General features: G+C 43.5%; 1 protein-coding gene across 1 annotated transcript in view; it reads right to left on the bottom strand.

Moving 5' to 3' along the window:
- LOC123076121 (arginine-glutamic acid dipeptide repeats protein) overlaps nt 1–4,323 on the bottom strand; it is a 6,282-nt gene extending 1,959 nt beyond the window's left edge. Inside the window, exons 1-5 of the mRNA XM_044498533.1 lie at nt 4,320–4,323; nt 4,174–4,189; nt 3,982–4,084; nt 3,143–3,500; nt 2,869–2,939 (exon numbers count right to left, since the gene is read on the bottom strand). Coding sequence (XP_044354468.1) covers nt 2,869–2,939; nt 3,143–3,500; nt 3,982–4,084; nt 4,174–4,189; nt 4,320–4,323 — 552 coding nt within the window. The remainder of the gene's footprint in view (nt 1–2,868; nt 2,940–3,142; nt 3,501–3,981; nt 4,085–4,173; nt 4,190–4,319) is intronic.
- Between the last annotated feature and the right edge of the window lie 6,076 nt (nt 4,324–10,399).

Genomic DNA, 10,399 nt, shown 5'->3' with positions numbered 1-10,399 from the left:
GAGTATGGTTCTTGTAGCCTAGGAAGTGATAATACTCGCAAGGAATGGGAAACAGACATGTTATGTACATGTTTTAGATTATGAAATAGTTTCATTAAAACTAATCTATGAAACATTACTGGGGTTGCTTCAAAAAGACATGTTATGTACATGTTTGGTTCAGGTTGCTTCGAAAAGTTCTAGAGTATCAAACATTACTGGGGTTCTGCATTTCTTGAGGATATTTAAATGTTTCTTGAAGGAAATGGACTGCAAAGGAATATTTTAACTTGTTCCTTTTCTTCTGGGAGATTCTAACTTGTTTTAACATAAGATTCATGCCCATTGTTAAAGGGGCATTCTTATAATGCGATGTGGAACTATGTGTCTTCTTGTAAAGCTATCATATGGCCTTTTTAGAGGTCGAGTGAAGGGAAATATGATTCATATTAAAATGCAGGTTTTAACAGTTATGACATATAATTAATATATTATTGGTAAAACCGGTGCTTAAATGCAATCAAGAAAAACAAGCGGTCATGGAAATAGGGGTGGAGGAGTAACATGCTTTTCCAATGTAAAGGGACAACTCTTCATCCCCAAGAGAATATTATTCTATTCATAGTACTGGACGGAAACCTTTGCTGAAGGCCATAGGAAGGTAGCTTATTCAACAATAAGGTCGATCGTGGTAGCGAAAAGGGGAGGGCGGAGGGGATGAGGGGGTGTTTTGTTAGGACCCCGATAACGCCCGAACGTTTGGGATTTGACGATGGCAAATCGAACGTTTTGATGGCAATTTTAGTGACGCGAGGATGTCAATTTTAGTTGGCAAGCATGGCAACTCCGTGCTCAGTGTATTTTTTTGCCAGAAAATTGTCTTGCGTGTCAACTAAACTTGCCATCCTCGCGTCACTAAAACTGCCATCGAAAACGGTTCGATTTGCCATGGTAAAATCCTGAACGTTCAGGATTTATAATTTCCGTTTTGTTAACATGCTGATGGAAATGGATAGTGTGGAAACATATAACTTATTCTTGGGGACTATCCATACTATATTTTTCCTTCATATATTACTTTGGGACAAAAGGTTTATGCTAGGGTTTGCAGACTATTCTAACAAAAGTCATCAGAACTAAAGAGAAAGACCAGGCATATGAAAACAATATCTTGAAGAGGTAGAGAGGAAACACACTGCAGAAAGGACGGTGGACAAAAGGGAGGCGTTGAACCTCATAGTGGCTGAAGTTGAAGAGTGCATATGGTATGTGAGGACCACGAGAGCGTGTGCTATGTCATTTGTTCGTGCATAAGCATTTCTTTCTACGAATGTTCCTTTCATTACGTGGCAAGGCACGGGCATTCAGCTAGTATAATTTCAAGAGGCAAAACAGTGCCAACTAAGGTATGCAACTATGACAGGGTAAAACATTTTTACTTCCAAGATGATCACTACCAGAATCTGAAATATTTCTGTGGGCTGAAAACAGACAGGAAAAGGGGGGAACCTGACAGGGTAAGTATTTCCTGTCGGTCGCCCTTCAGGGAAAGATGACAGGGATAGCTTGACAGGGAACTTCGCATTTGCTTGTCAGTCGGCCGTATTGAAGAGTAAATGCCAAAGGCATGCTAGCTTATAACAATCAAACTAGCAAGGCTTCCGCCCGTATTGAAGAGTAAATGCTTTGGAATCAGTCATACATTCAGGGCATGCTAGCTTGCCATGGGTGCTCCACCCAGCAAACATACCAAAGGCAGGAAAGTCGTGGACTGACCATAGAAATGCCGCTTTCATTGGAAAGTTTACCTTGTGATAAGCATCCCATGCTTCAGCCCCGCCCACAATTGCATCAGTTCATCAGCTAAAGGTTGCATTAGGACACTCAAATTTTACCAAGATATTCAGGACCAGGGATAACAAGGCTAAGGAATTACTCTGGTTTCAAGAGAATACCAGGTGGAAGGTTTAATGGAGCTACAAAAACAGGTCAGCAAGTATATGGAGCAGCACTCAACTAGTATGGTGCAAAACCATCACCAGCTATGACAAGACGGACACCCTTGCCAAGCTTCACCACCAATAGGGTGGACCATCTTATCAGAATTGGAACGACTGTGCGACTGCATATGTTTTGCTGTTTCCTCATGTGCATACAACCTCTGTAATCTATCTTTAAGAGGGAGGTATCTCAACACTTTATGTGCGGCTTTATTCTGATCTTCCTCGTAGCGAGATGTACCGCAGATGTCACACTTCTCTTTATGCTCACTATCTTTATTATAGTACAACATGCAGTTATTCTTACACACATCAATCTTGACATAAGGCATAGCAAGGCCTTCTAAGAGTTTCTTAGATTGGTAGAAGTCCTTGGACAAGTTAGCACCCGGAGGCATAAGTTCATGGATGATTTGTAACACATCATCTTATTCTGCAATTGACATATTATACTGAGATTTAATTGCTAGCAAACGGACTACTGCAGAAATACGCGAGTGTGCTGTGTTCGCATGGACAATTTTATCAGTACTGCTAACCATCCTATAGAAAGCGTTGGCAGAGGAGGTTGGTTCTTGATCAATTGGTGGAGGACGGTTGCCACCTAGGTCAACTAACATATTGTCCATTCGGTCAATTTCATCATGCCTCGCACAATTTGTGGCAGAGGCAGATCCGTCTTGGCTAGGAACATACTTCTCAGTTCTCACTATGTTCTGTCCATGTTTCATAGTTTTCCCTAAACCTGTATTTATACAAGTTTTTCTCTACCTCATCCCTACTGCGCTTAAAATATATTTGAAAAAGAAAGAAATAGCTAAAAGCAACAGCAAAATAATGAAATCGGTCAAATATTAAACGGCAACAAGCATACAGTACTGTCCATTACCTTGACAATCAGCAGTTTAACTCTGTTTTCTTTCTGGTAAACAAGTGAAATAACTTCAGAAGTGTTGTAACCTGGGAGATGCAAGAAAAAGATTTGACTTAGCCTTTATACAACCATTGTGGCCGTACATAGTACTAGTAAGGGCCAGTTCTTAAACATGTCATCAATCTCATAAACACGGAGAGATCTCATAAACATACAAATTATATAGTACCAGAGAGATAAACACGGAGAGAGCATGAGGGAGAAGAGAGGCAGGGGCCGCGGAGCTTACCAGCGAATGGAAGGGAGGGCCGGGCGTGCGGGCGCCTCCTGCTGCCGGGCGGAGGGCAGAGAGGGCCGGGCAGGCGGGCGGCCGATCGAGTCCTGCTCCCGGGCGCGTCCTGCCGCACGGCACTGAAGGAGGTCGGCCCGGGCGGGGAGGAGTCGAGGAGCGGCGGCCCGGCGGGGAGGATTCGAGGAGGAGGGGCAGCCGGGTCGGGGCGCTGTAGCAGGGGGCTCCCGCCGGCGGATCTGACGACGCCGGAGGAGGTTGGGGACGAGGTGAAATGGGTGGACGTGTGTAGGCCTAAAGAAATGGGTGGACTAGGGAGTGTTTTAGATTGGGGAAGGAGTAATATGCACCGGAAGTCCTAAAACTATCGAAAATGGGTGGACTGGGAAGTGTTTGAGATTGAGGAAAGAGTAATATGCACCGGAAGTCCTATAATTATCGGAGGTGTGTCAATTTAGTCCTATAACTTTGGTATTGTGGTTTTATGTCCTAAAACTATTGTACGTGTCATTTTAGTCCTATAACTTCGAAATTGCAGTTTTAGGTCCTAAAACTATTGAAGGTGTGTCAGATTAGTCCTATGCGTCACTCTTGCCGACCTTTGCGCCAGCTTCGCGGTTTTCTCGCACTCCTTGCGTTGTCCGGCAGCAACGACAATTATCTACCTATCGTCATGATCGTGCCCAAACAACAACTTGCAGAACTAGCTCTACTGCAAGGATGTCGGGGCAACGACAATGTCATGAGAGAGATCGAGAGGTGGGATGGCATCCTCCATCCCAATTGGCTCGAGGTCTCCCTATTGGCCCGATGAGAGAAAGGGATTTCGTCCTCCATGCCGACTGCATTGGGGTCTCCCATGCGGCCGGGCCAAAGCTCTTAGCAAGGCTGCATTGCAGCTTCTGGCCATGCAGGTCATGGGCGTGCAGGTTGCAACGCACACTGCGATGTGAAAGCATATGGACCAGTTTTAGGAAAGTAAACACATATAAAGGGATCAATTGAAAAAAAAATGCACCATAGATGCTGACCTTGCAAGCTTAGGACCTGAGACGAACAAACTTGCATAGTTTTGGGACAAAAAATTGCGGTTTTAAAGTTATAGGACTAAATTGACACACCTCCAATAGTTTTAGGATCAAAAACTGTAGTTTCAAAGTTATAGTACTAAACTGACACATCTCCAATGGTTTTAGGTCTTATGATGCATTTTACTCTTAAATCTTTTATGAATATCGATGATTTTCACAAGTTTAGCACTAAATATGGACTTGACTCTGAGATATTAGCCTTTTTTGTGAATCATTTGCTACTCATGTTGATCTCCCTAAAAAGAAGTGGTTTAAATATCATCCCCTTATTAAAGAAGAAATTAAAGAACCGGTTATAGCTAAAGATAAAAGTATCATTTACAGTGTTAATCTAGTTGTGCCTACTGCTTATATTGAAAAGTCACCTTTCCCAATTAGGATAATTGAACATGCTAAGGTATCAACCGTGGTTCGCAAAAGTAATATCAAAGCACCTAAACCCTCTTAACAAATCAAAGTAGAACCTAGTGTTGCTATGGTAATAGATCTCTTGGTCGAAATCATTGATGGGCATGTTATTTATTTTTGTGATGAAGCTACTATTGAACAATTCCAAGTCAATGGTATTAATGCTATTGAAAAATCTCCGACACTCACTATTGAAAGTTTTCAACTACCTCTACCTACTGCCAAAAAGAAATATGACATACTTATTGTTGGAGATATACATATCCCCGTTGAGGTAACTTAGTGTTTTACGAAAATTCTTCGGTTTCATGCTAATCGAAAGTGGTTGTTAATAAGACTTGATCAACCTTGTTAATGAATCATTTTTGAGAGGTATGAAGTTGATGAATTTAGTAGGCACAACCTTCTGCTTCCACCTTTTGTTTTCTGTTTTTCTTAGTTAAATAAAATAAAATGTCATGTTTAGTCAGTTTTTTGAATTTTCCATGCAATAAAAAAGTGGTCAAAATAAAAAGTACTCAGAATGTCCTGAGAATTTAATACGATTTTTTCTGATTATTTCTGAATTTCCGGTACAAATAACATTAGAGGGGGTGCCCCTGGTGACCACAAGACACCAAGGCGCACCAGCAACCCCAGGCGCGCCCTGGTAGGTTGTGGTCCCCACATGGGTACCCTCACTTATCCCTTTAGCCCATGTCATCTCCTACCTCCAGAAAAAATCACCATAGCTCTCTTTCTCTCTCTCGTGTTCTTGCTCTCAAACCCATAGATTTCAATCTCTTTGCTCGAAGCTCCGTTTCTGAAACTGTTTTGGGGGATTGCTACTTGGTATGTGACTCCACCATTACTCCAATTAGTTTTTGCTTTAGTGGTTTATAGTTTGAATATTTAGCTACTCTTCACTAGTGGAAAAACAGCTAGCCACAACTATCGTTGGTGGCGCGCCATTTCCCATCAATGCCAGCACTATTTTTTTCTAAATAGTGCTGGCGTAGGACAAATCAACATGCCAGCTGTATATGATTAGTGTTGGCGTTGCTTTTCTTTGAAATGCCACAAATCATTTGGCCCGTATATGCACTTGTTGGGGATCGTAGCAGAATTTTAAAATTTCCTACGCATCACCAAGATCCATCTATGGAGTATACTAGCAACGAGGGGAAAGGAGTGCATCTACATACCCTTGTAGATCGCGAGCGGAAGCGTTCTAATGAACGGGGTTGATGGAGTCGTACTCGCCGTGATCCAAATCACCGATGACCGAGTGCCGAACGGACGGCACCTCCGCGTTCAACACACGTACGGAGCAGCGACATCTCCTCCTTCTTGATCCAGCAAGGGGGAAGGAGAGGTTGATGGAGATCCAGCAGCACGACGGCGTGGTGGTGGAAGTAGCGGGATCCCGGCAGGGCTTCGCCAAGCACAAGCGGGACGGAGAGGTGTTGCGGGGGGAGAGGGAGGCGCCAGGGGCTGTGGTGCTCCTGCCCTCCCTCCCCCCCTTTATATAGGCCCCCTGGAGGGGGGCGCCGGCCCTGGAACCCATCTACAAGGGGGCGGCGGCCAGGGGGGAAACTCCCCCCCCCCCAAGTCAAGTGGGGCGCCCCCCACCCCCAAGGTTTCCAACCCTAGGCGTCACCGAACCTTAAGTGTGTAGACCCTACGGGTTCGGGAGACATGCAGACATGACCGAGACGCCTCTCCGGACAATAACCAACAGCGGGATCTGGATACCCATGTTGGCTCCCAAATGTTCCACGATGATCTCATCGGATGAACCACGATGTCGAGGATTCAATCAATCTTGTATACAATTACCTTTGTCAATCGGTACGTTACTTGCCCGAGATTCGATCGTCGGTATCCCAATACCTTGTTCAATCTCGTTACCGGCAAGTCACTTTACTCGTACCGTAATGCATGATCCCGTGGCTAACTCCTTAGTCACATTGAGCTCATTATGATGATGCATTACCGAGTGGGCCCAGAGATACCTCTCCGTCATACGGAGTGACAAATCCCAGTCTCGATCCGTGCCAACCCAACAGACACTTTCAGAGATACCCGTAGTGTACCTTTATAGTCACCCAGTTACGTTGTGACGTTGGGTACACCCAAAGCACTCCTACGGTATCCGGGAGTTACACGATCTCATGGTCTAAGGAAAAGATACTTGACATTGGAAAAGCTCTAGCAAACGAACTACACGATCTTTTATGCTATGCTTAGGATTGGGTCTTGTCCATCACATCATTCTCCTAATGATGTGATCCCGTTATCAATGACATCCAATGTCCATAGTCAGGAAACCATGACTATCTGTTGATCAACGAGCTAGTCAACTAGAGGCTTACTAGGGACACGTTGTGGTCTATGTATTCACACATGTATTACGATTTCCGGATAACACAATTATAGCATGAACAATAGACAATTATCATGAACAAGGAAATATAATAATAACCATTTTATTATTGCCTCTAGGGCATATTTCCAATAGTCTCCCACTTGCACTAGAGTCAATAATCTAGTTACATTGTGATGAATCGAACACCCGTAGAGTTCTGGTGTTGATCATGTTTTGCTCTAGGGAGAGGTTTAGTCAACGGATCTGCTACATTCAGGTCCGTATGTACTTTACAAATATCTATGTCTCCATTTTGAACACTTTCACGAATGGAGTTGAAGCGACACTTGATATGCCTGGTCTTCCTGTGAAACCTGGGCTCCTTGGCAAGGGCAATAGCTCCAGTGTTGTCACAGAAGAGAGTCATCGGGCCCGACGCATTGGGAATCACCCCTAGGTCGGTAATGAACTCCTTCATCCAGATTGCTTCTTGCGCTGCCTTTGAGGCTGCCATGTACTCCGCTTCACATGTAGATCCCGCCACGACGCTTTGCTTGCAACTGCACCAGCTTACTGCTCCTCCATTTAAAATATACACGTATCCGGTTTGTGACTTCGAGTCATCCAGATCTGTGTCGAAGCTAGCGTCGACGTAACCCTTTACGACGAGCTCTTCGTCACCTCCATAAACGAGAAACATATCCTTAGTCCTCTTCAGGTACTTCAGGATATTCTTGACCGCTGTCCAGTGTTCCATGCCGGGATTACTTTGGTACCTTCCTACCAAACTTACGGCAAGGTTTACATCAGGTCTGGTACACAGCATGGCATACATAATAGACCCTATGGCCGAGGCATAGGGGATGACACTCATCTTTTCTCTATCTTCTGCCGTGGTCGGGCATTGAGCCGTGCTCAACTGCACACCTTGCAATACAGGCAAGAACCCCTTCTTGGACTGATCCATATTGAACTTCTTCAATATCTTGTCAAGGTATGTACTTTGCGAAAGACCAATGAGGCGTCTCGATCTATCTCTATAGATCTTGATGCCTAATATATAAGCAGCTTCTCCAAGGTCCTTCATTGAAAAACACTTATTCAAATAGGCCTTTATACTTTCCAAGAATTCTATATCATTTCCCATCAATAATATGTCATCCACATATAATAAGAGAAATGCTACAGAGCTCCCACTCACTTTCTTGTAAACACAGGCTTCTCCATAAGTCTGTGTAAACCCAAACGCTTTGATCATCTCATCAAAACGAATGTTCCAACTCCGAGATGCTTGCACCAGTCCATAGATGGAGCGCTGGAGCTTGCATACCTTGTTAGCATTCTTAGGATCGACAAAACCTTCCGGCTGCATCATATACAATTCTTCCTTAAGAAAACCGTTAAGGAATGCCGTTTTGACGTCCATTTGCCATATCTCATAATCATAGAATGCGGCAATTGCTAACATGATTCGAACGGACTTCAGCTTCGCTACGGGTGTAGCGACCAGACCTCAAATGGCCTGTGCTGCTGTGCACCAGTGTCATCCCTGGATCAGTAATGCTGACACGCACAGTACAAATGGAGGATTTATAACAGAGTAGCAATCACACACTTATTACATCGAATATCTCCGAAGAGATTAAGTATGATAAACATGGCTTAAGGCCATCTAAAACGATAACAGCGGAAGACTTGGAAGATAAGTGACTCCATCAACTCCAGCGGCATCACTGAGTATAAGACCACGACCTAAGGCACCTTACTCGTCGTCTGAAAAGTCTGCAACATGAAACGTTGCAGCCCGAAAACGGGTCAGCACATAGAATATGCTGGCAATGTAACACATAGAGAATAATGAACAATAACAATGCTATACTACATGCATATTTGGCTGGTGGAAAGCTCTATGGTTACATTTTTGCGAAAAGCCAATTTTATCCTACTTCAAAAGGAATAAATTTTATTTAACTATCATGGTGGTTGTGAAACATTGAGATGGTTGACAGCATCTCAATCCCAATTAAAGATCATCAATAACCCAACAAAATTAATTAGAAGTAACATAGTGTTGAGATTCACATGATAATCCAAGTACTAGATACTCAAGTTGTCCATAACCGGGGACACGGCTAATCATGATCAGTTTGTACACTCTGCAGAGGTTTGTGCACTTTTCCCCACAAGACTTGATCTCCTCCGTTGGATTACTCGCACTACATGGTGTTTGAGTAACGGATGACCAAGACACAGTCTTTCAGAAGTGTTTGCACCTTACGTATGGGTAGACAGTTACACCTACTTTCCCCTACATCTGCTAGTCTACCACTGTAAGAGTTCACACAACTTAGTCAACTATGCTAGAGCCCATAATAGCTTGCGGCTGCACACGGAAGTTTCTAGCATGAAAAATCTCATGATCCCTTTGAACCTGGGTGGCGGTCCAAAGAAAAACAGGCAATCCTGGAATACCCAGGTACCTCAATCCACCCAGATGTGAGTTTAAGTTGCCACCTTAAGTAAACCACTAATTAACAATCTCACATCTGTCATGAATTTCACTCAAACCCAATCCACGTCTACGAGCATAGCATGGCAATAATAAAAGCAACGTAGAAGTAACTCCCAAGGGTTTGAATAGAAAACAGGTAATAGGTACTACCTCAACTACTTCCCAATACCCACAATTTATTAGATCCTAAACATGCAATGTGTTTGAGGGTAACAGATCTAATGCAATAAAACTAGGTATGAACGGGGTATGATCAAAGTGTTACTTGCCTTGCTGATGATCCGCAAAACCTAGCGATTCGAAGTAACAAGCGGCACACTCCGGGTACTCTATCGCAAACAAACAAGCATACAATCAGTACTCAACTAATGCATAGGTAAAACTCGAATGAAAGATCCAACCAGAAAGTTCAACTTAAGAACTCCGGTTTTGCAAAAAGAATCAACTCGAAAGAAGCAACGAAAGTCAAACGGCGAAAGAAAGAAACTTCGTTTGCTAATCTGGATCTAGGTCAAATTTTACTGTAGCAAAAACTTGTTTGAGTAGATTAATCGGAAAGAGAATTTTGAGACGAAACTCTAGGCGCTTGAATCACCTGATTCCGATAAACGAACGAGAAGTTAAACAGAAACGAAGATTCGATCAGAAATCGAATCTGAGATAATCGCAGAAAAATCCGACGAAAAAGAAAAACGGACGAACAGTTAAAGAACGGACGTTCGTTAACAGAGAAAAACCGACGAACGCGTTCGTTAAAACGAACGGTTCGGTGAACGCTCGTAAAATAAGAAAACCGAAAAAAAAACGATCTAGGGTTTTTTTTTAAAACGAAGGTTTTTTTTTCAGAAAACCGGTCAACGCAAAAACGGCCGGCGGCAGCAGTACCTCGACGGGGCTCG

The sequence above is a fragment of the Triticum aestivum genome, chromosome 3D, assembly GCF_018294505.1.
Source record: "Triticum aestivum cultivar Chinese Spring chromosome 3D, IWGSC CS RefSeq v2.1, whole genome shotgun sequence".
Taxonomy (NCBI): domain Eukaryota; kingdom Viridiplantae; phylum Streptophyta; class Magnoliopsida; order Poales; family Poaceae; genus Triticum; species Triticum aestivum.
Note: the sequence above shows the minus strand (reverse complement) of the source record. Positions and strands in the feature narration are given on the sequence as shown.